The sequence below is a fragment of the Triplophysa rosa genome, unplaced genomic scaffold, assembly GCF_024868665.1.
Source record: "Triplophysa rosa unplaced genomic scaffold, Trosa_1v2 scaffold287_ERROPOS314419, whole genome shotgun sequence".
Classification (NCBI taxonomy): Eukaryota; Metazoa; Chordata; class Actinopteri; order Cypriniformes; family Nemacheilidae; genus Triplophysa; species Triplophysa rosa.
The window spans coordinates 183519-209194 of NW_026634301.1; the positions used below are offsets into that span (position 1 = coordinate 183519).

The following is a 25676-nucleotide window of genomic DNA, read 5'->3' on the forward strand; positions in this document are numbered from 1 at the left end:
ACGGGGAAGGAGGGCGGCTTCCACGACCTTCGTAAAGACTAGTGGAGACAGGGACAGACCGAAGGGGAGGACCCTGTACTGATATGCCCGTCCCTCGAACGCGAACCGTCGGAACGGCCGATGTCGAGGGAGGATCGAGACATGAAGTACGTGTCCTTCAGGTCGACTGCCATGAACCGGTCCTGACACCTGACGGACGTCAGGATGCGCTTCTGCGTGATCAACCTGAAAGGCAGCTATTGTGTAGGTGCCTGTTCAGAACACACAGACCCAAGATAGGGCGCAACCCCCCGCCTTTCTTGGGGACAATGAAGTACAGGCTGTAAAACCCGTTGCACATCTCGGCTGGTGAGAAGGGCTTGATCACTCCCTTCACCAGAAGGGTGGCGATCTCGGGCCGAAGTACGGGAATATCCTCTGACTGAGGTATATCGCCTTGAACTTGATGGGCGTGAGGCGACTGGATCGCGTAGCTGAGACGGATCGTCTTCCCTAGCCAGCCTGACAGTCTGGGAAGCCGGACAGGCTCCCAGAAATGAGACGGAACTAAAGGTACGATCTTTTTTCATCGTCCCCCCGGGGGGTGGTTCGATGGCTAGCAGTACGGATTCCTTGCCGGGGGAGGTCCCCCGGGGAGGAGATCAGCTCTGCTGTTTTTCCTGCCTGGTGACTGCGCAGCTCAACGCACTGTCTGACTGAGAGTGCTGAGGGCTGGTGTTTATACTCGACATTGCGCTTCACCATGACGCAACGTCGAGTTTGCCGTTCACCGTCGTGCAGAGGGTGGGAGCGGCTGTGATAACCCCGAGAGAGAGGAAACTCTCCTTAGAGAGTAAGTGGGCGCTAGCCCCCCGGAGGGGGCCAGCAGATGGAGAGACGGGGCAGGATCCGTCCCTATCCGACTACCCAGCGATGTGGCTGGGGTCGGGCCCAATGGTAGACTCGATCCTCCTGAGGTCTTCCCATGAGGGCCGCTTCGCCGCGGCCTGATGGGGCGATGGTCTCCTCTTCGCTGTTGCCTCCAGGGGGGCCGCCTGAGTGGGGGGCGCCAGAGCTGGAGGGCGTCGAAGAGGACCAGGGATGCCGGGAAGCAGACATTGCACGGGACTCGACGGCCGAGGCGCGGCACGGAGGACTGCTTCTTTACTGTCGAGAATCCTCCGGGGAGGCCTCACTCGACAGTAACACCAACCAGCCCCCCCCTTGCGAGACGGGTGCGTTGAGAAAGTGGACCTTCTCAGCGTTACGCATCTGCGCAAGGATCGGCCAGAGGAGTTTCTCATGGACCACAAGTGTGGACATCGTCCGACCCAGGGCCCGCGTGGTCACCTTGGTCGCCCGTAGAGCGAGGTCGGTGGCGGCGCGGAGTTCCTGCATACGCACTGGGTCGGTCTTACCCTCGTGGAGCTCTCTCAACGCCCTGGCCTGGCAGGAGCCATAGCGTGGAGAGAGGAGGCAGCTTGGTCCGCCGCAATGTAAGCTCTCGACACCAGAGATGACGAGACACCACATGCCTTGGACGGGAGTCTAAATCGCCCCCCCCAGGTGGCCGCCGCCTACGGGCACGAGCACCGCGGCGGCAACTCCACCTGGGGGACAACAACGTATCCTCCAGCTGTCTCAACCTCGAGGGAAGAGAGGGTGACTGAACTTTGTTTGACGTAAAACGTGCCGGAAAGGGGCGTTCCAGGTCTTACCAAGTTCGTCATGCACTTCCGGTAAACACGGCACTGGGGGCGGGCGCGGCTCGGAGCCGCGCTCAAACCCGAGGCGCCATGTAACCAGCCGCGAGCGCCGGGAAAGGCAGTGCGGGCACTGCAACCCAACGCTCACGGCGGCCCGGGAAAGCATGGCTGACATCTCGAGGTCCGTTTCTTCCTGGGCTCGACCCCCCGAGGGAGGGAGCCCGTGGAATCGTCGGAGTCGGATGGCAGTACGTCACCCCCCGATGCTGCAAGAGACCTCTCATCATCACGCATCGTGTCCGAATACGTGATTGAGGAATAAGACAGCGGACCGTCTCCTGGGGAATGGACAGACGAGCGAGATGAGGTGTGAACGGTCCGTGAGCCAGTGGCTGGCGGATTATCGCTCACAGTAATCTTCATATCACCCTCGCTGCTTGCCGTAGCGGACGGCAGGGCCGTAGTCCTGCCGCCACGGAACGGGGAGCAAACGAGGTGGTGGCTGAGTCCCGTAGGAGCACAGCCACCCGTGACGCAACGTCTGAATCGTCACCGCCCGCAGTGCGGGCAGGACGTATCCACAACGTCTGCCCCAGCGTACTGGAAGCAGGCATTGTGTCCGTCCCCGTCCTCGGTGAGTGTCCCGATTGAGGAATAAGACGGCGGACCGTCTCCTGGGGAACGGTCAGATGAGCGAGACGAGGTGTGAACGGTCCGTGAGCCCGTGGCTGGCGGATTATCGCTCACAGTAATCCTCATATCACCCTCGCTGCTTGCCGTAGCGGACGGCAGGGCCGTAGTCCTGCCGCCACGGAACGGGGAGCAAACGAGGTGGTGGCTGAGTCCAGAAGGAACACAGCCACCAGTGACGCAACGTCTGAATCGTCACCGCCCGCAGTGCGGGCAGGACGTATCCACAACGTCTGCCCCAGCGGACTGGAAGCAGGCATTGTGTCCGTCCCCCTCCTCGATGAGTGTGTTGCACCCATGAGAACAGCGGGACAAGCCACGCTGGAGAAATTTGCTCTTTTAGAAAAGGAAATTGCTCGAAGACCTCCGGAACTGCCGAGACGCCCAGGGGAGAGTCACTGCAGGAAGGGACCGTCCGCTGTCCACGTCGTAGATTCCAGCAGAAAGAATGATCACCAGATCGTAGAGAAGCTCATCAGATGCGTAGGCTCTGAAGAACAAAAGGTGAATGAATGAGCACGCCGGCTTCCCTCTTATACCCGGACATCCGGGGAGGAGCCCGGCATGCAAATTTCATTCGCCAATTTTCATTGGCCTTTTCTAAATACTCAGAAGATGATAGCTTCTCAAGACAAACCCCATTCTGTCGGTTCGACACAACGTCGAGAGACCGACAGAAAGGGAACTCGAACACTTCTGGAACCACCGAGACGCCCAGGAGAAGTCGCTGCAGGAAGGGACAGTCCGCTGCACCACGTCGTAGAACCGGCAGTCTTGTAGTTGCTATCTTGTAGCAAAGTCTGTTGATCATGAGTGAAGGCTCCGAAGAACAAAAGGTGAATGAATGAGGCGCGCCGTCTCCCTTTTATACCCGGATATCTGGGGGCGGAGTCCGGCATGCAAATTTCATTCGCCAATTTCATTGGCCTTTTCTAAGTAGTCGGAAGTGGTTGGTTCTCAAGGACGAACCCCATCTGTCAGCTCGACACAACGTCGAGAGACCGACAGAAAGGGAACCAGAGTCTTAGATTTCAAGTCGACCCACATTTGGCTTCAAAAATCATGGCTAAACACTCATGTTAAATATAATTATATACAATCCCATAATAATGAATAATATTTACATATGGTTAGCATTATTATAGTTTATTAATGGGCTACTTGGAATAACTCTGAAATTGTGGAATCCTGAAATCAAATATATAATGCTCAATGACTACTAAATTGAATCGTCCCACACAATTGATTTACTACATATCTGTGCTAATTTTAATGTCTCTTTGTATGATTCCACACTCTTTTTATTCCAATATTGTCAAATAAGTAAAAATTTTTTTAGCCATTTAGTAAGATGTACTGTAATGAGTGAAACAATGTAGATAACCTGTTTTAACTAAATAAACCGCATACGGATATACATTACCTATAAAATGAAAAGTACCTAACAATACATTAATAGCTTAAATACTTGTTACATTTAACTTAACTAGTAAAATGAGACGCATGCGAGAAAACATAATGGATCAAATCCATTTGAATTTAAAGGTATAGTTCATGTAAACTGTTAGTCTGTAGTGTGTTTAAACAAACATAGCATTATCCACGGTGTTGGTGCTAATACAGTTATCGTTATAAGGTTCTGTATAATTATCTGTATAGTGGTGTGAACGGGCCTTTATCCCATCATATGCTATCCTTCTACGAGAAGATAAATTGAGGTAAATCTAGTCATACATCCCAGGCATTGTGGCTGTACTTTCCGATGAGAACTTGCTTCAGATTCCAATTACACACACTGCTAAACAAACATTGGGTATTCCTGTCTTTTACAGCCAAGTCTCATTCCTCATGTGGAGCTGTACTCTTTACGATCTTCATGTTCACACTGACTTTAAAGATATGACAGATATTTGCTAATACAGTATAGCTGGTTGATCATTTTTTACTTCAGGCGAACTTTTCTCATGAGGCCTGGACAAATCTCTTTCATGAGAATTGTTTTTGTCTAAACTAACTGCCATAAAATTTGGGTAATTATAGCACAGAGTAATTCTGTGTAAATGAGGCAAACTCCCGGCTCTCTGATAACAAGTGTTGCTGGATTACAGTCAGACATGGTCCCCTGCAATTGTTCACACAGAGAGAATACAGATTGGTATCAAACCCAAAACATTAAGGCTTTCTCTTGTGAGTGATTTCGAGAGGATGTGACACATTGATATCCAAATAAACATGAGAAAAACAAATAGGCCTATGTGAATATTTGTCAATTTACTTTAGTGAACTTTCCAAAATGATAAGAAATGAGTTTTACCTTGAAATGTTGAAGTTGCAGAACAAGTTCATCAAGTTGTCGTCTTTTGTCTTCTATTTCAGCTTGTCTTTTTCGTTTTTCCTGAAAAGGTTATAAAAATATTGTTTAGCATAACTGACAGTATTTGAATAAATAAAAATGATAAAAAATCCTTTTGTCTGACTAAATAACCTAAATATTAAATAATACTTAATGTTATGCATAAGGTTTGTTTCAGTTCATTTTCAGTCATTTTCTTTGACAAATAGCTTCTTGTTTGTCGTTATTGTTTAAGGTTTATGATGTGTTTATGATGTTTAAGGTTTAATTAGTGATGATTTCTAAGGTAGGCATTACCATTATTACATATTATTTTGGTTTGTAAACTGTCCGGACATGAATTATACCTTACATTTGTGTAACTTGTTAAGAAGAGCACAATTACATTTTTAAAAATCAAATTTACTGTACATTCACTTACATTTAATGTGCAGTCAATGAAGCAACCACACATAACACCTTAGCAACTGCATAGCAGTGCCCTACCAGTGCCCACACAGAACACCTTAGCAACAAAAAATAAATAAACATGGCAAAAGATAAAACTATCGCATGCATATGCTATTGCCAGCTGCATATCACTGGAAATCTATTTTTTTATTTACCTACAGAATGATGTATAACAACATCTAAAGGTCATCCAGCTCATATGAAGGTTATGCAGCTTCTTTAGCAAAAGTTTAAGCTCACTTTCACAGTTTCACGAGCACATTCCAGCACAGAGCACTCGTGGAGTACGTATGCACTCCCCTGTGACTTCAAGAGAAGGAAAACTAATATGCTATCCAGATGTGTGCAAATTTGCCTCTAATAAGAACTCTTATAGAATCCGTCAGTACTGATGCAACAGAAGTTTACATGAAAGCTCAGTGGAGCCTCATGAGGATATATAAGAATATACAATATATATAGACACTTCTAAAACTAAGTTTTGTTTAAATCTAACTAGCATTTTCAACTATAATATCTAACTATTATATGTAAGCAATTAGGTATGAAAGCCTGTGCTTTGTTGTTTTGAATAAGTCACGGCTGAAGGACGTTGTTAGGAATGGCGTCAAGTGGAGTGCCTGCAACCCCTTCAGCTGTGATTTATTTACAATAAAGCACTAGCCTCGAGTACCTTATTGCTTTTATAAAATAATATTTAGAAAAATGATGTTTTCTAAATATATTAAAACATTTAGAAAATATCCAGATGAGGTCTTAATTATTTTCATAAATAATTGCAGTTACACCCCCCAAAACCCCAAATGCAAATATGTGATTACATCTTTATATCAGTTTTGTTGGGGTATTTAAGCATGTTTACTTTATATTACTTTTATCTGTTAATGCCATTTCTTTTGTAGTTTTGATTATTTATTAATGCTTCACAATAACATATTTATCTGATATATGGTTTATTTTTCAAGTTAAGTCTAAAGTTTTGTGATGTGCTGCACATCAACTTTGGAACTCTGGAAGTAATATCTCCTGTGTTTTGGTTTTGCAAGGCTGTAATTACACTTACAGTGCATTCATCATCAGTAACATGCCCTGCAGAACGGCACGACACACCACGCCCCTCTCATCCTAAAGCCAGATCTCTTTCACACCAAGTATGCTGCCACATAGCAAAGCTTAGAGTAACATACAGAAATAGAACATCAGCACAGCACGTTACCCACCACAGACGCGTAATCTATAGCTCAAAGTACATCTTGAAATATTACTCATGCAGAGGTCACAAGTAACATGCGAGGCTAATTTCCAGACAGAGAGTAGCATCTGTAAATATTTGTGGACATAGGTTAAACATGAATCACTGGTAATATAATGTGACGTCGGGCTTCTTGGGACCGTCAAACAATCAGGATTTGTTTCCCAGTCCAAATGGAAAACATCTGTATGGCAGTAAAGCTATACCTTCTTTATCTCTTCTGGTGCTACGTTCATACTTAAATCAAACAAATGAGGTCTCCTGAGATATGCTGTAAAAGAGTATGCGCTGAGTCATAAGTACAAGTTAATAGTAACCTACAAATTAAGTCTAGTAAACATTGTCTTCCTTTAATGTTGACCTATTCGGTTTGATGTTAATGGGAAGATGGAGGAAAATTTTTAAAGTCAATGCATTGTACAATAATGGACTTCATCGTAATTCACAACAAATGAATATGCAGCAGACATAAATAGTTAACTGTTACGAAATGGTCAAGGCAGAACCCAAATGCAGGCAGGCGATGAAGGGGTTAACTTAAAAAATGATTTATTTAAACAAAAACAAAACAAACAACCCACGGTGGGGGTAACAAAAACATAAACAAGAGACTTTTCAAAAGACAAACAAAACTTCCCACAAGGGGGCGAAACGAGAACAATAAATTATTCACAAAACCAAACTCACAAAACGGGCAAGACAAGGCAGGAAACGAGAACTCCACGAACGAACAGCAGGGAACATAGAACAATGAACCAACAAAAACTGGAGACTGAGGGAAACATTAAATAGGGAAACAATCACAGAGGATAATTACAAAAGGGAGGTGAGGCCAGGTGACCGGAATTAACAATAATGGCGAGACGACGGGAAACTAAGAGACGGGACAGGAGGACACGTGGCACAAAGTAAACAAAAGCCACGCGTCTCCACACAAAACACCCGCAGGACATGGTTCTGTCACAACCCTGTCCATAGAGTTAAAGAACTCGAAAACAGGAAGGACAGAGTCCTGACAGAACCCCCGCCCCAAGAAACGCCTCACGGCGTTCCAAGGGAGAAACCTCCGTGGGACGAAACAGTAAAGCACACAGACAAACACCACAAAGACAACACAAAACAAACCAAACCAAAGGGAGCATAAGGGCAGCAATTAAAGGGCTGGGGTGTGCCAATAAAAATAATAAACATGGGAGGGGGGGTGTGGGAACACAAGAGTTCAAGGGGGGAAGTCCAAAAGGGTTGGGACAAGGGGGGACAGTCTTAGTCAGTGGGGACGCTCGAGAGAGCGGAGTCCCAGGGGAATTTGTAGGGGAAGTCCTGGGGGGAACTGCCGGCTGTATGGCCGGGTCGGAACAGGTCTGTGAGACCGGCTGTAAGGCTGGCTGAATCTCCGGCGAGAGGGCTGGCAGAGTCATCGACTGAAGAGCCGGCGGAAACGTTGTCTGGAAAGCGGGCTGAGACACCGGCTGGGACGCCGGCTGGAAGGCTGGCTGAGTCACCGGCTGAGTCACCGGCTGGGACGCCGGCTGGAGTACTGGCTGGGATGCTGGCTGGGAGGCCAGCTGGAAGGCCGGTTGAATCTCCGGCGAGAGGGCCGGCAGAGTCATCGGCTGAAGAGCCGGCGGAAACGCCGTCTGGAAAGCGGGCTGAGATGCCGGCTGAGACACCGGCTGGGACGCCGGCTGCACCGGCTGGAGTACAGGCATGGACGCCGGCTGCACCGGCTCGGACGCCGGCTGCTGCGGCTGGGACAGACCTCGTGCTGCTCGCCGTTGCCTCTTTTTCCTCAGCCGAGCCACCCGCCCGGTGGTCGGCTGAAGGAACGAGGTGAAAGCTGGGGCTGGCTCTGGGTTAGAGGCCTCAGAGGAAGACCCCCAAGACTCCCGCCTTCCCCGTTTCTCACCGAGGCTGGTGGGTGGTGGTGAGACCGCTGAGGGAGCACCGAGGTGCAGGACCCCGAGCTGCACGACACCACCCTCTGGAATCGCCGGCAGTCCTGAGGGAGACTCCGCCATGGATGATCCCCTGGAGTGCTCACGCTCCATAGCGCATTCGAGCTGATCGACGAAGCTCAGGGGACTCATCCTGCACATCTCGGCAGATGGAAACGGCTCGTCGAGACAGCTGTTGAATATCACCTTCAGTTCCCTCTCGTTGAACCCCGAGTAGCGCGCAGTTGATAGAAAGTTCATGGCGAAGTCCTTTACCGGGGTCCCTCCTTGGCGAAAGCCGAATAGTGCGTGAGCCTGGATGGATCGTTCAACCTCCATGGAGCTGCCTGCTGGGTTCTTCTTTGGTTGGTACATTCTGTTACGAAATGGTCAAGGCAGAACCCAAATGCAGGCAGGCGATGAAGGGGTTAACTTAAAAAATGATTTATTTAAACAAAAACAAAACAAACAACCCACGGTGGGGGTAACAAAAACATAAACAAGAGACTTTTCAAAAGATAAACAAAACTTCCCACAAGGGGGCAAAACGAGAACTATACATTATTCACAAAACCAAACTCACAAAACGGGCAAGACAAGGCAGGAAACGAGAACTCCACGAACGAACAGCAGGGAACATAGAATAATGAACCAACAAAAACTGGAGACTGAGGGGAACATTAAATAGGGAAACAATCACAGAGGATAATTACAAAAGGGAGGTGAGGCCAAGTGACCGGGATTAACAATAATGGCGAGACTACGGGAAACTAAGAGACGGGACAGGAGGACACGTGGCACAAAGTAAACAAAAGCCACGCGTCTCCACACAAAACACCCGCAGGACATGGTTCTGTCACAACCCTGTCCATAGAGTTAAAGAACTCGAAAACAGGAAGGACAGAGTCCTGACAGTTAACCATGAATTTCTATTGTGAATTTGCCTGCAACTTTGCATCTCAACAACAAGATCCTGACAGATGCAGCTATCTCACTATAGGAGACTGCTGACAGAAATAAAGACTCATTTATCAACACTGCAATATTACAGTGTCAGTATGACATGATAGTCCAGTACATTCCAAAAATGTCATTTTCTAAAGTGAAAGTGACCTATTTGTCAGTTATGGTGACCCATAACCGAAATGTGACCTCTGCATTTAACTCATCTAGTGAGTAGTGAACACACACACCCGAAGCAGTGGGCAGCTATCACTGCAGCGCCCGGGGAGCAAACGGGGGTTAGGTGCCTTGCTCAAGGCCACGTCAGTCGCTACCTGCTGGCACTGAGACCACTAAGCCACAACTGCCCCAATTACAACCTGTATTACAACCTACTCAAAATTAGGCAATTTCAATTAGGCATGTCCAATTGCAAAATGAAATATTATTGGGTTAGCCCAGTGAGTCAGAGCAGATGTAATGGACAAAACCTTTGTCAAGAGGTCATTAAACAGACAACAAATGGACTGTGACCAATGACCGGAGCTGTTATGGGTCACTGTTGACTCCTACAAATGACGCCTCCAACAAGTGCAATGCTGGCAGTAAACAAAGACAAACTATAACATTGATTGTCTTAAATGTCAACTTTTGTTTCATTATATTCAGTATAAAAGAAATCCCAAACGAAAAAAAAATCACAAATAACATCACTTTAATATCTGTATTGCTTTACTTGACGTTGGCAGATCAAATTATTAGAGCTATGCTGTCCGCATTTATTTTTTAGCTCCATAGGGTTATATGTCCACAACAGTTGTGTTTGTTTTATTTTCGCACGATCAAAACAACAACAATGCCGTAGCTCAGGGCCGGCCCAGCCTCTGTTGGTGCCCTAGGCAAGATTTAAGATTACGCCCCTCCTATACAAAATAAATAAATTAATAACTAAAGATGAATTTTTTTTAAAGTAAAATTTGTATTTATTTTAATATAAAATTAATTGTAATTAACATAAATAGGAAGTAAATAAATAACAACTACAAATATTTGTAATAAAAATGTTTCTAAGTACCTTCTCATTGTTTGAAAATCATGTTGTTAATAAAATAAAATGAATTGTTTTCTCAATAATAGGCTACTGTATTTGAATATTAGAACTCATAAAACAAATATTTGATTGTTATTATTATTTAGATTAGATTAGATTCAACTTTATTGTCATTGCACATGTACAAGTACAAGGCAACGAAATGTGACCTCCGCATTTAACCCATCCAGAGAGTAGTGAACACACGCACAGCAAGTGGTGAACACACGTACCCCCAGAGCAGTGGGCAGCTATCACTGCAGTGCCCGCGGAGCAAGTAGGGGTAAGGTGCCTTGCTCAAGGGCACCTCAGTTGTTACCCGCCGGCCCTGGGAATCGAACCGGCAACCTTCTGGTCACGAGTCCGACTCTCTAACTCATAAATGTACAGTTCCAGTATTTATTGATATTATTTGAAAAAAGAAGACGGCACCCACATACCAGAAACAGCAAGCTAGACCCCTGAGATAAAGCAATATAAAGTATACAGTATTAAATAAACAATTGGAAACATAAACTCTTCTGTACTGCCATACTGTATAAATGCAACGCATGTACTGCAAATTGTAATGTCAATAGTAAATTACTTCACTGTGCGCACATTGCAAGCATATTTACAGAGAAATATGGTACAAACTAACACGAGTGCATAGCTATGCTCATGTGCCCATGAGTTATTTTGGGCCATCAGTGCAACCATTCCCTCCTATCCAGTTTGAATATCAGTATGATCACATTGCAGGTCGGGTGGACATCACACCAGAGTCCACGACTGATAACTGTCTGCATCGCTTAGAGTCGTTTTATTTCAATGTACATTTATGTATACGCTATGGTACTTTTATTTTTTCTTTGTAGCTAATTCTTTCAGGTCTTATGGTTGGGAAACTGTGAAGAGTGTAGCTATTGCTAACAGATCATGTGACAGCTGGTCTTGACCAGTCACATTGACTGGTAACTGTTGGAGCTTCAAATCCCACAATGGGCTATCCTAGCAAACACTCTTACCTTAACCTCAGTTGAAAATACTTTCGTACAGAGATATAGCTGATATATGTCTGCTTTAATATTTTTGTAGTGTCAGTTAGCATAAGGCTTTTAGTTGCAGTAATTTGAGTATTTAATGCTTTGGTAGAATTACAGCTGGGCCCCTACACCCAAGAGCTATGGGAATCCAAACCCAACTGAAGTACACCCCACCTCCCTGAAATGTGCAAACTCAAAGCCAAATTTCACAAACAGCTTTTGCTAAATCAAACCCATTAGTAATGGCTACCTATGCTATGTTAGGACAAAAGCTTCAAATAACTCATTTGTATACTGTAGGTAAAAGCTCAGGGCAGACACAAAAAGTCAAGAGGGAAGTCTATCCTACCAAGCTCAGCCCACAGACAATCATTTTTAGCCAGCCCTAATTAGCAGCCCGCTAACTCATCTCTCATTTGAGCTTGAAAGAAAAGCCACATATTTGGACTGAACAGCTTTCCAGCTCCACAGCAGTGTGTGGTTTAGTGTTATATGGACCAAAAACATAACCTGAAGCTACAATAGCTAGATCAAGCCACCAGTAACACTCTGAGAGAGTGGTTTAGGAGAGAATTATTAACTCAGACTATCATAGCATGGTAATTAGGGATGTTACAATATTAGCAATAGCAAAATTGCCTCAGTATTATCGTGGTCACATGACTGTTCCGGGCCTAACATAGAGAATGTTATAAAAAATAATAGATATTACCTTTGGCAAGGTCCATCTGGTGCAATTATATTATTTTATAAAAGGATGTTTAGGTCATTTGACCAATCTCATACTATAACTCATTCCTCTAAGCAACAGTTATGATTAGAGGATAAAGAAAAGAGGATGCTTATGGCACGTTTCCAAGTCATTAAAAATATTGCAATTAATACCGCACCATGTACTTTATACCGAGGTATTACCTTGCAGTGAGATTTTGATATTGTTACAACCCTAATGGCAATGGTATGATTTCAAAAAATAATGTACTGTAATAAATTTAAATGGCATGCAAGTCACTCTGTGGTTAGCTTTGTTGATGGGTGCATCTGCTTTAGATCATTTTAAAAACACCCCTTGGTCAACTTTAAACAGGATTTGCTGTTTTGGAGAAAATTAGAACCAAAAGAAGCCCAGATAAGACATGTGGTTAGGAAATTCAGATTTTGGATTGAGTGAAACAAGAAACCCTAAATTGTAAATCCATGGGCAAACTCCTGTGGTACTTTCTTTCTTGAGGGCAAGTCTAAATAAAATGCTTTCTAATGAGCGCAGCACACAGTACATAAATTACCCACCAAACTGCCCTGAGTGTAGCACAAGGCATCTGTTAATAATAAATAATTAATTATAATTATCAATAATAATAAAATTACTAGTACTGCACAACAGTTTCCTTGAAAATGTCATTGTCAAAAACACATGCAAAAAGTTACATTACAAAAATACATTTTATTTACGTTAGAACATTTAGGTTTTACTGGTCCTTGTGGGCTTCTTGTCTCTCATGCCCACTCCAGTTGGGAGCCTGGTTGAAAGTGCAGCTATATATGGGCAGGGGTATCCAGCTGATATGAGGGGAAGTGTTTGTTCTGTCTTAAGAGTTATGGCTATATCTTAGCTATATGGATATACCTGGCCTTTCTGGTTTATTCATGCTATGGACGTGGAAATATTGTGCCTTGATTAGACCAGACCTGTCCTGGAAACAGTAAAAATCCATAGCTACTTGAAGGTTAACATTTTGATGTAGGCCAGTAACTACATCTTTATCTACATACAGTAGCAATCATTCAATGCATGGTAAAAAACACTCATAGCAACACCCTGACAACTTCCTCAGAATGCATAAAATGTTGTTATATTTCAAATCTTATTGAATGTGTAAGTGTTTAAATCATGGTGGGTTAAAGAAGACAAGTTTTTTTTCACAGAACGTTTTCCCATGCAACCATAATGAATAGCTTTCCACTGAGCTACAAACTGCTCAATAAAGGTTTACCAGCTCATTAATGTGACCTGTTATATTTAAAAGAAATGGAAAATCCACATGTCTGTGCTTCCCGACATGATTGTAACAGTGCATGCAATGCTTTGTCTGACTGATTGTTTGGGAATACTGTACACGGCCGGAAAGTAATTACTTGGTGTAACTTGATGCAAATGTAAATGCCTTGAAACAGCCATATCCACGTAACAGTTAAATGGTTTGAAACAAAAACACAAAGTTGTATTTTATTCTAAATTGGTCTGGGGTGATGTTGAAACACATGGCACACACACAAAAAACATTGTTGTTAGTCCCAGCAGCAGTCTTATTCATGGGCTCTCAAGCGTTTGAATGCATTTGCAGTTGTAGGTATGTGGATGATGTCATAATGATCCTGCAAGAGTGATTCACAAAACCAAGCTTTGCTACTACCACACGTGACTTTACTCAATATACACATCACTTCCTTTGGTATTCTGACCACAACTGTCAGATGGGCTAAACGCACTGAACATTTGCTAAAATGCATGAAAACTGCAGTATAATTTCTTCAATTTGAGTGATTGGAGGGTAACCTCTGCTTTCAAAGCCAAAGTAAACGTGTAGGCAGTATTTAGATTATCCCTATTTGTTATGATCACCAGTCATACCCTCATCCTTGAGATGCTGCCAGACTCTGTCTTACTTGAATTATTTATATATCCTCCGTCTGAGCAAAGCAGGCCCTGCTGGCCCTCTGTCTCAACCATTACCTTTCATTTGGCAAAACTAATTCAAAAGGCATTAGCAGATACAATCATAACTGCCAAGAAACATTGTTCATTGTTTAGACTTGATGTGTGTTTAATTAGAGGTATCTATTACTTGGAGATTAAGGTTCGGCAATAAACTTGGTACTCATAGACACCCTAGTAACAATTTTAATGTCCTGGTGACAGTCAAGTGTAGTATTATGGCATTTTTTAATTGGTAAAATAATCAGAAAATGTAAAAAAAAGGTGCACAAGAACTAAATGAGATGATTGTACACGAGGGCACTTGTAAGTGTTGACCAACAGTTGGTGGTCCTACATGTGTACGTCTCTTGAATGGAATCACAAAGATGTTAGCAATGTGGCTAAAATAGTTTTCCATCTGTTGCTCACTGCTGGTCAAATGCTGAAGCGTTGACCTGGAGCCACATTTAGTCACACTTTTGAAATTCTTGCCCTTTGGTTCATATGATGATTCGTCCGTGTCAGATTTTCTTTCAGTGAGAACAAACAAATTACAAAAAAAAACCTTTCCAAATCAAAGGCACAAAAACTAAAAGCGCCCTAAACGTCCACAACAGCTATTTCTTTTACTGTAGGCAAAATTTTTATTACGTAGACCAACTCTCAAGTCACTTCTCTAGTCACATTTTTTTACTGTAGGGGAGCATGAGCATATTAACAAGGTCTATATTCATGTTCCAGGAAACTGGTTTCGAATAGAATGTGTGAGTAGAGGAATATAGCCAAGAACTTACCGCCAGGGCTTGTAGCCTTTCCTTATGAAGTTCAGCTTCAGCCATCCTGGAAAAACAAAGGCAGAATTCTCAGTTACGGTGAGACTGGTAATTCCAAATGTTTTGGTGTGTGTGTGGCGTGGTAGATGAGCAGAATAACAGACACACACACACACACTCAGCCCTGGTCCTCTAAAGTAGACACAGTGTACTGAGGGCAAGATCTTCTCATTCACTAGCCATGTGTCTGCCAGACTCTCTCTCTCTTTCTGTTTCTCTCTCCTCCTACCTATCTCCCCCTCTTCCTCACAGCAGAGAGGAGGGCATTATGGACAGATGACAGTCTTAAACCCGCCCACTTTGTTTAGCAGAGAGCTACAGTCGCGTAGACATAGCCGCCAGTATGGAGGGAGGGATAACATTGTCACATCTATCTGTGACTGCTGCTGTTCTGTGTGTGTGCGTGTGCCTGCTGGGATGGAAAACAAAGGTGTGCCGTACACTGGGGACATGAGCATGTGCAAGCTTAGAGGAAATCTGCTCCATGTTTGTTAATCAAAATCTTCCATCTGCCTGTTGTTCCGCTATTGTTAAACAATATCTAATGAATTAAGAGAATAGTATCCTACAACCTCTCAAAACAAACAACAACAAAATGAGTGCAAACTGTAAAAACTACTTCATAATATTCTGTTATTCCAGAATTTTATTTTACATGGAACAAAAGATGTTTTCCAGATTCTACAAGCTACTCTTTTCTGTACAATGAAGATAGATACAGTAGAAAGTGACTAGTGCCATTGTGTGCCTTTAGATTTGTGTCTTTTTCACATCAACGGCATTGATGCATCCACTATTAATTCTTAAAACTATAGGTTCCTAAAAGTTTTTTTGTGAGTCTATAGTTTCAAAAGAACCTGTATCCACAGGACCTTTCTGTTGGATAGAAGCTTCTCTGTAGTGGGATGAGGTTCTACTAATTTTTAAAATGTATGGAAATGTAAGGAAATGGTTTCTTTGAGAATCTGTTTTTTTCTAAAGCATCAATCAATAACCGAATTTCAATAAGGTCCTCACAAAGCTATCATACAGTATATAAATATATGAAATATGATCATATTTATCTTTCAAGACCTGGGTATTGTTTAAAATATAAAGTTTAAACATGCTTTAAAACATGTCTTTTTGTGTTCTTCATAAAGAAAGCCCTACTGGTTTGTAATACAGTATATAAAAGATGTTATGATTATTGGGTGACGTATCCCTTTAAAAACTTAACTGTGCCATCTAAATGTTAAAGTTTTCCTGTTTAAGGGATGTTTTGTAGTTTAATCATGATGTGATCTTTATGTGAAAAGAATTGGGTTGATATGCATATGTTTATGCATTTTATGTTTTAAAAGGGATGATACAAATAAACTGAAAAACATCTGTAAAAAGTTGCTGACTGGAAACATGTTTGGTTTGGAAACACTCTCTGCAAATATGGCTTGGTCTTTTTTGGAAAGCAGCTTTGAGAGGCTGTACTAAACATCCAGAGTTCTGATTCATTCCTCCAGTAATGCCAAAGTGAGCAACAGGGAATATGAACATGGGGGTCCGGCTGCCTTTCCCCCATCCAACCTCTCATTCAACTCCTGTGGAAGGATACAAAAACTCCTTATATGGAGAAAAGGCTGAGCTAACAGTCTCTGCAACGATTGCAAGAGGCAAGCTGCATGGGAACTGTAAGAAATGCAGTGAATGAGATTATAACTAAATGTTGTGACTGGTCAGTGTGTGTGCAGTACTGTCTGCAGTTGAAAACAGCTGGCCAATTACTGTATGTCAAGAAAGAGTTTTAATCAGATAGGCCTACTAAATATTAGTTATATTTTTGAGTAAATCTTATAAAACAAGCCTATTATGGGATAAGTACATTATAACAAGTCTGTGATCCCTAACTGGCAGCATGCGTGAATAAATGATTCAGGTGAGCCAAATATAATGCACATGAAACCAACGTATCTACTGTAAAATAAGGAAAGAATGTTAAACAATAAGACTGAGAAACTATGGGAGCATGATACTGAAATGGGTGGTGGAAGACATTTTGGAATGATAAACGTTATTGGTTGGATCACAGTCATTCACACAACCTACAGCAGCACTAAACATTAGTAGATGGAGGAAATTCCTGGAAGCTAACGTAACTACTGGAAATAGGCTGAAAGCCACAAAACACAGAACACTTGCAGACGGCAGACTTCAGAAGCTTTGTGACTAAACCGGCTCCACAAAAGTTACAAAAATCACTTGACAGAGCCCTGTGAAACATTTCCACGTTAACGCTACAGTACAAGAACTTGTACAACATTGTTACAGTACTTCATTTGTTACAAAAGGGCACATGACTTTTAATGTATTTATTAAAATTTCAAATACCTCATCCAGCATATTGGCCTATGGTTGTGTCTGTTTTCATCAGTACATTATCATTGCAAATGATGAACAACTAATTTAAGAATTTAAAAGCACAATTTCCAAGAGTTTTAAAAGCACTCTCAAAAGTTTGTAGATGCTGTCTTCCCTCGCCACACGCTTTACTTTTCCATTTCTAGCCATTGGCTGCAACGTCATCAGTCGACATAACAGACAAAAGCAACATTGTTTCTCTGGCACAGTGACCTCCTCCAATGAGCCAGCGAGGCACAGTAATACTTTCCAGATGTGGGAGTCCAAACGCTGGGAATTGAAGGCCAAATAAATGCATAGCGAAATGGCATTCACACTGCTTTAAGAGAGAAATACACCATTCACTGGCTGACTGCCTCGTTCAAAAAAAACTCAAAGATGTATTGTACAATCTCTTGAAGTAAAATGCATTAACAATTTTATTTTTTACGTATGTTAAAGATGTTAACGTATACAAGACATTTTCAATGTTTTGAATAGGCAGAAGTAACTTTATTTGCTAGACATTTATTCATATTTCATAAAGGATGTTAGACGTGTTGTGTTGGGATGTCACATATATAAATTCATGCTCATATTAGGAGGAGGTGTTCAGAGCCACAAACTGGACCTTGTGTGAATAATCAATGTTCATTAATTTAGTACTTGCAGTTACGTTTAAAGGGGTCATATGACACGGCTAAAACGAATATTATCGTTTGTTTTAGATGTAATGCCATGTGTATACACGATTAAAGGTTCAAAAACGCTGTATTTTCCACATACCGTGCATGTTTGTATCTCCTCTTTGCCCCGCCTCGTCGCTCTGAAAAGCAATTGTGCTATGATTTGCCAGCTAACCAGTGTGTTGTGATTGGTCGAATACTGCAAGCGTGTGACGGAAATGAAACAACTCTTACCATATTTGGAACATCAGGTTGCAAAGCAATTGTACTGATAGGTACGCCCACCTACTTGCGTATACATTTGGGCGGTCTTAGTCAACTCATACCATGAACTGACGTAGATTTGTGGGGGTGTGGTTACACAAGGAATTTCAGGTCTGGGTGAGCATTCGCTTTTAGATAGAATGCATCTTATGTTCCGACACTTTAATTTTTGCAATTTTATGTGTCCAATACATGTATGGGCAACTTATAACACAGTAAAGACACAGAAAAACACGTATTCATGCCATATAACCCCTTTAATAATTAAGTACTTCATATGTTTGTCTTTGTTTAATGTTCAACGGCTTTTTTTGTCGTTGAAGTCTTACTGTTTGCAGTAGTAGAAATGCTAGTAACAAAAGTGACAATTTCAGATTACAAAGAGACATCATTTTTACCGAGACAAGTAATCTTGACCTGATGCGTCAACAATAACACTGCAAGCATGGTATTGGATAGTTAGATAGTGCCAAACCTTCTGTCTAAAATAAGTTTGCTTTTGCTGCCTTAAATGAAGTAATGTACAGCTTTACAAATCCTTTTAACTATCTTAAATTGTTACCAGCATTGAGTTTTATGTCATTTATAAAATTAAGTTGATGAATTAAAGCAATGTAAAGCATTCCCGTTTTTAAAATTGAAAAAGGAAATGACTTGTAAAGCCAGTTTAATTGTACTTAAAAAGCAAATAGGCAGCAAATTTATTTTTCAATGCTGCATTGTGAAACTAATTTGTCATCCCTCAAAGATGAAGTAACGTTATATAGTTAAAAAAAGTTTATAAATCTCAATGCCTTGCCTAACTTGTAAGGCAAAGGTGATTATGACTTTGCACTTCTAAATAAGAATAAATAATAGTGGCCAATAAACTGCTACTCTATGTTTGCAAGAAACAAATAACTTATTTAGTTTTTGATAGCAACCAACCTGACCTCGCAGGATGTAACCCTTCAGCCTAAAATGCTGGGTTGTTTCATGGTTGGGCCAAATATGAACATTTCCTCAAGTAGTGTAACCCAATGGATGGATTTGTCCCTTTCTGACCCAACCATGGGACTCAACCATTGATTTTTGTGGAGGCATTTAGTATAGTCACAACCTGATGGGCTGTTTTCCTAGTCTCCAAATGATTTGATTTGTTTTGAGAAGAAGCCATTTATGTGAAGCCAAAAAAAGTTATGTTCAGAAAGTCTGGTCGATCTTCCATGGTGTTTATGATTGTTTATTCTAGAGTGTTTCACAGCACTGGGTCTATATTTTTTCCTGAACAAACACTTCAAATGCTGCCAATTGTGGTTATAATATTTAGCTCTTAGTGACTAAACTTGACCCAATGTGAGGACATTTCTGAATTGTTTCAACCGTGAATCAGTTCTGCATTATTAAGAGACATAACTTACAAGTGGATAAACTTATGGACAAAGGCAACACAAATAATGTGAGAAAAGGATCTACAGTAGCTTTCTTTGATTCAGCGGCATTTTAAGTGTGTAAATATTTTAAAGACACTACATCAGTTGCTGTTAGGCTGTTGTTAGGCTTTAACATCAAAGCTGTCTTGATCATCTTGATGCATGGAAAACACAACTGTTGTATATATCATTACAGCTAAGATTAATGTGGTGTTTATTCGAGAGAATTGAGCCGTGGTGTTCATCCAGCAGGACTGCCTGTTGTCCTGCTATAAGTGTTGCTAATTTTGCATGTGTCTGGAATGTGACAGCTGCAGTACTCCAAATGCATTCTTTGGTGTGATGGCTTCAGGTCTTCTTTATTGTCAAGATCACACTTTTAAACTAGACTGCAGCATTATCGCAAATATGACAACCAGATTTGTTTCGGTTGGCAGACCGATGTCAGTCAATGCAGTCATTTTAGCTATTTTAACTTTAACCTGGATTTGGCTTGAGGGACACCACATGAAGGTGTTTACACAAAAATACTTTTATAAACAGAATGTATATATAATTTATTAATTCTTTACATGTTCAACATGTATTGGATTGATTTTCAGGGATAGAAAAAGCAGACGTGTGAAGTTCCCATTGGACATACAGAATGTAATCTTATTATTTAAATTTTAGTTATGCATATCTCTTAAAGTTTGCAGCCAGTCCTGATATATTCATCCGCTTTTTAAAATATTTGTTTATTTTAAAAAATTGCAAAGATAAACACATGCAATTTGAGTATTAATGCATGCAAGTGAACAAAATAAAATGTTGATAGATATGCACATTTAAAATGTGGCCTTGATACAGTAAAAAATTTGGAGAAAAAAGTACCTCTCACTGACTAGTAGCAAATTATTCACTATTAATTCTTTCTGCATATAGTAAAAACTGTAAAAGTTAATGTAATACTGTAATATTAAAATATTACCTACCAAATATGTAAGATACGCCTTACATATTTATCAACATACATTTAACTTGAACTTCCATTTCCATTTATAAAGCACCTTATACAATTATATATATATATATATATATATACAGTATATGAAGAGTAGCTGTATTTATTGAGTTATTATGGCTTAAATCAAAACAAACAAACTGCAGTTTGACTGATTTAATTGGAACGCACAATAAAAAAACATGATTTTTGAATTTTTAAAAAAATGGAGTTATCTCATTTTGGATCCAAACTTTTCATATATATACAGTATATATAAACCCTACTATTAATATTATTATTATTACTATCATTATTGTTTAGACATTAAAACTGGATTTAAATAAAAACTGGATTTTTTATTTCTGAGAAGACAACTGGATGCCACTCACAGAATTACTGGAGCTGCAAAATTCATACTGTTTCACATACTACAGGTATACAGTATAAGTATATTTATATGCTGTACAGTATGCAGTAAGCAAAACTGTTTATGTAGTATGGTTCATGACTGTAACATACTGTAAACTAAAGGCAATTGGCTTTCAACATGTCTCGCCCGTTGTCCTGCATCACCCTAACTTACAATCAAAATGGGGCTTTTATTTTCAGTCAGCCATTTTTATGTGTTATATATTAGACATGTCTTAACTTAACTCTTATTTCAATAATATAGCACCCAAAATTTGTCATAATAGTAGCCCACTTGCATGGACTATTTTGCATTTGCTGCTGAATTAGGGGCCAACACCCCAAAACAACCGTTAGACAATTTGTCAACATCATTACTGTAAGCTGTCCTAATTCAATGTCGTCTTTAACACTATATGTGAACCTTTACTGTAGGTGCATTGGCGAAAACAATGTGACACATTACATGCATGTTCGCTCACACACATGGAGGAATCCATGACTGCAGACAACAGCTGCTGCAGCATCATCATCATCTCACTGCCCTGGCTGCCGTTGCCATGGCAACCTGTCCATGATGTCCAACCCTTGAGAGGGAGGGTGAGGAAAAAATGGAAGTACTCACTCATATGCCGGGGCTTTCCTCCGGAGAGGCGTGCCCATCATGGCTGCGTCTTCTCCCTTTACTTCTCTCCTTCCCAGTCTCCGGTTCTCTCCACTGCTAATGCTGTTTCACCTTGGGAATGACGGATCTTCACCTTTTCCTAAGATTTCAAATGGATGCTGGGTAGAGGCTTGCAGCTTGCTACAGCTCTGCCTAGCCTGCTGGAGGAGAGAGAGAAAGAGAGAGTGAGCGAGAGAAGCAGAGACAGGAGGGAGGGTCACATTTGTTTAACATCTTATTGTATTGAAAGAGGATATGCTTTCCTTTATTGCTTAAACGAGACTGTGATATTACTGTAATTCTAATTAATGATATGCATATCAAACCGCCAATAAAGTCTTTTATCAGATCTGACATGCTATACTGTAACTATAACCTGTAATTAACTAAGTTGTGTGTCATTGATGTACTGTATAGAATCCATATGCACATTCATGCCCTGTGACAAAGATAAAATATATTTTTTATAGACTACTTTATATTTAAAGATAACAACAAGCTTAGGTAGCCATGTGATAATATCAAAACATTTTTTTGTACAATCAAAACAAAACAGGAGTGTCTGAGAATTTTACCTTCCTTATACAATACATTGTCCACTAATGTAAGAAACATTACAGACATGGTGATTTGTCACAGAGAGGATTGCTTGGTTGATCTCCACAAGGAGTCATTACCATTGTGCCTCTAAGAGTAACTCTTGGCGTTGATGGAGGGGATGGAAACATACAAGATAATGGCAGCACAAAGTGAAAATGTGCATGCCACGTTTTATTTATGAAACTTTATATAATTTTGTTATATTATTATTATAATATTGTGAAGATATATCAGAACACCTTACAAGTTAAAAGGTTTAAGATACAAACTATATGTTCTATCCTCTAACCTTACACCAAAATCTACTGTAAATTTCATCAATTTGAATTAAATGTACACTCTAAGAAAAAAGTGGTTCTTTGGCTCGTAATCATAGGGGAACCTTAAGCATTAAAGCTTAAGTCTTAAAAAAATTGACATTAAACCATTAACCACAAGTACTAGGAGGTTCATTATGGCAATACAACTCATAAAATATCATGGTATAAGTTGGTTGTATAATTTGCCGGATAGACAGTCTTGTAGCCACTAATAAGTTTAAACAAACAGTGCTCTATGACATTTTTGTGCGAATGATGGGTTTTGCATATATCACACTGAATAAAAAATAGACAGCTAAGTGTCACGGGGGTGTGTATGCAGCCACAGACCACAGTCAGAGAGATATCCAATACTACAGTATATATTTTAAAGCACAACAACAAATACAACAAAATAATGAACTGGAGAACACAACGTAATTGCTGACTATATAGACAAGACTTGACAATGAACAAAGGAACAGGGAGAGTATATATACAGTCTCTGTGATGAGGGTATCGCTTGAGGTTGATGGGAGACGAGGAAAAGGTGAGGGAGCGTGGAGCATGATGGGAGGTGTAGTCCATAGGGTAAAAACAGGAGAAACAGGCAGGGGAACACTAGGACGCAGACAGGACCGTGACACTAAGAGATTCTTTAGTGCCTCTGTACAGTCAGTTCCATGTCTTCACAACTGGGGGTCTTTAAGTGCCACAAAGAATTATTCCTTTTATTAGCTTTGCTGAATCCTGTAAGTTGGAAAAATATTAAACATGTAGTGAGTAATTGAAAATACAATAAAAGCCTCATTGAGATTCAGTCAACCCCATTTTATCCCAAACCTGTATGACACAAGACACCAAATGATGTCATTCATAATCATTTTATTGTTCTTACCATACAATTGAAGTAAATGTTGACTGTGGTTATCAATTCCTTAATATTCCCAAACATCTACTTATCATAGAAGAATGAAAGTCATATAGTTTGGAACAGTAGGAGGATGAGAGATTTTGTTTCTACTAATAAAATAAAAAACACTGTTAAATTATAAAACTTACATTGAATAGACAGAAGTGAAACCTGCTATTTTCGCAAAATGAGGATGGTAAAATAAGCAGTGCCGCATTCTTTTCCAGATCTACAATACCGCTGTAAACAAAAACAAAGCATAAGCTATTGTATAAGCATATACTTTGATATAAAATAAAAAGTAAGAGATCTGTAAAGGGTAATGTACAGTCAACAAGTATAATAATAATAATGACTCAATAATAATAAATCAGCAATTATACTTATAATTATTATAATATATTAAAATGTCCTTACATTTGCTAAACTGGTCAGCATTTCTCTCTGGATTCCATGTCTTGCCACATTGAAGATGCTCATGGTCAGAAACTGAAGAGCAGTATTTTAGTATTAAGGTCCTTCCCAAACTGTATCCTATTTCATGAACACAAAAAACAAATTTAACAAAATTAATAATTCAGGCCATGTGCACACTAATACCTATATTTTTAAAATGTATAGATTTGGCATAATATGATCACATACTTACATGGCAACATGAACACAACACGTCTAAACTGATAACACGTTTTTTCTGCTGTCTGCTTAATAGCTTGATTGCAGGCTTCAATTCTCTCTGATGCTAAACCCAGAAAACAAGGTAAAAAGCATGTTGAAAATGAAATATAAACGAATTCAATGACGCATTTTTTTACAACAATCTTCAGTTTTGAGTTCTGTCAACCATCCGCTGTATTTATGCGGGGCAAAGTAATGGCTATGACTGAGAACACAAAACGTGAACAGAGATTCTAAAGAAAGTGTTTATCATGGGTAAACTAATCCATATCATGTCATTTTATAGATCTTAAGTTAGCACAAACCCCGGCAAAACCACGAGAGTCGGATGATACACATAGTAAACATAGCGGATGAGCAAAAAGTTACGCGACTATAATAGGATAAATATACTTTTATGACACTCAACAAATTAATGTTACAAATTGATCACCCTCTGTTTGAAAATGACTTCTAGACTTGACCTAACAACTTGTCGCAACAAGTGCTTCTTCCTGCGGCCCCTCTGCATTGCGGCGTCCGCTGTAGTGACGCTGTAACCCGGCAGCACGGCTTTGGCGAGTGGGCAGGCTCAAATCTACCGTCAAAACATTGAGATTGCAGAGAACTGTAGTCCTGTTTTATGAACGCTAATATAGAACATAAAACATTTACCTGTATTGTAAGTCTATTTCATGCTGCGGCTGCCACAATGTTTTACAGTTCGTTTTAAATTAATAATCTTTTAGACATATTAAACAGATATTTAGTGCAAAACCCATTCTCGCACAAAATAATTAAAGTTTATAAAATGTCATTGATTAAACATATTAATTTCTCTGACTTACCACAGATATCTCAAACCGACGCGATGCACTTGACTCTCCTTGACCATTGAAATTCAAAATGTGCTGCTCGCGTTTTTACAAACTCGCGAGCGACCAGTTGAAACGCACGAGACAATCATGGTAGCTCAAGTTATTTCAGGGCTCTCAAGTTTTTAACTGAGTTCAGAGTGAGATTTTGGCGGCTGCGGGGGTTTGGGTGGGGATGGGGGTCTGATCTGAAAAATGTGACACATAAATTTGTACAAATAAAAAAATATGTATTTAATTCATCATTCCTTAGTGCAGGTGTGTGTGTGTGTGTGTGTGAGAGAGAGATAATGGTTAGTGTTGTTTATTGTAGGTGTTGGTAGCATGTTTTGAGGCCTTCAGCACAGGGGTTGGTGGCTCCCACTTGAAACACTGTGGTTCCAGGCCAGCCATTTTCACCGTCATGATGGATGACAGAGTTCCATCCAGTGCCAAGCTGTTCCTGGTTTTGGTTTTATTTAGTCCAACCATGGAGAAAACCCTCTCAGCGTCTGCATTTGAATGAGGGAGCACTAACACTAACAGGAGTTCTCTTGTCTACAGACTGCAGTAGAAGGAGCTGGCGGTTCCCATTGTGATGAATGGCCA

At 40.9% G+C, this 25676-nt stretch overlaps 1 protein-coding gene and 1 long non-coding RNA gene across 5 annotated transcripts in view; both read right to left on the reverse strand.

Annotated features, from left to right (window-relative positions):
* The window catches only part of LOC130550307 (A-kinase anchor protein 2), a 113665-nt gene extending 91760 nt beyond the window's left edge, over positions 1-21905 (reverse strand). For 3 of the 4 annotated variants that reach the window (XM_057327735.1, XM_057327738.1, XM_057327736.1), the window contains exons 1-3: positions 21706-21905; positions 14914-14959; positions 4690-4770 (exon numbers count right to left, since the gene is read on the reverse strand). In XM_057327735.1, coding sequence (XP_057183718.1) covers positions 4690-4770; positions 14914-14959; positions 21706-21746 — 168 coding nt within the window. In that variant the 5' untranslated portion in view covers positions 21747-21905. Of the gene's footprint in view, positions 1-4689; positions 4771-14913; positions 14960-15181; positions 15240-21705 lie in introns of those variants that run through there. The other variant, XM_057327737.1, reaches the window with a different exon arrangement.
* Positions 21906-22703: 798 nt separating this feature from the next.
* Positions 22704-24987, reverse strand: LOC130550310 (uncharacterized). Its single transcript, XR_008962390.1, has 5 exons — positions 24668-24987; positions 24206-24298; positions 23974-24090; positions 23706-23796; positions 22704-23393 (listed from the first exon to the last, which is right to left on the reverse strand). It is a non-coding gene; the product is annotated as an uncharacterized LOC130550310 (long non-coding RNA).
* Between the last annotated feature and the right edge of the window lie 689 nt (positions 24988-25676).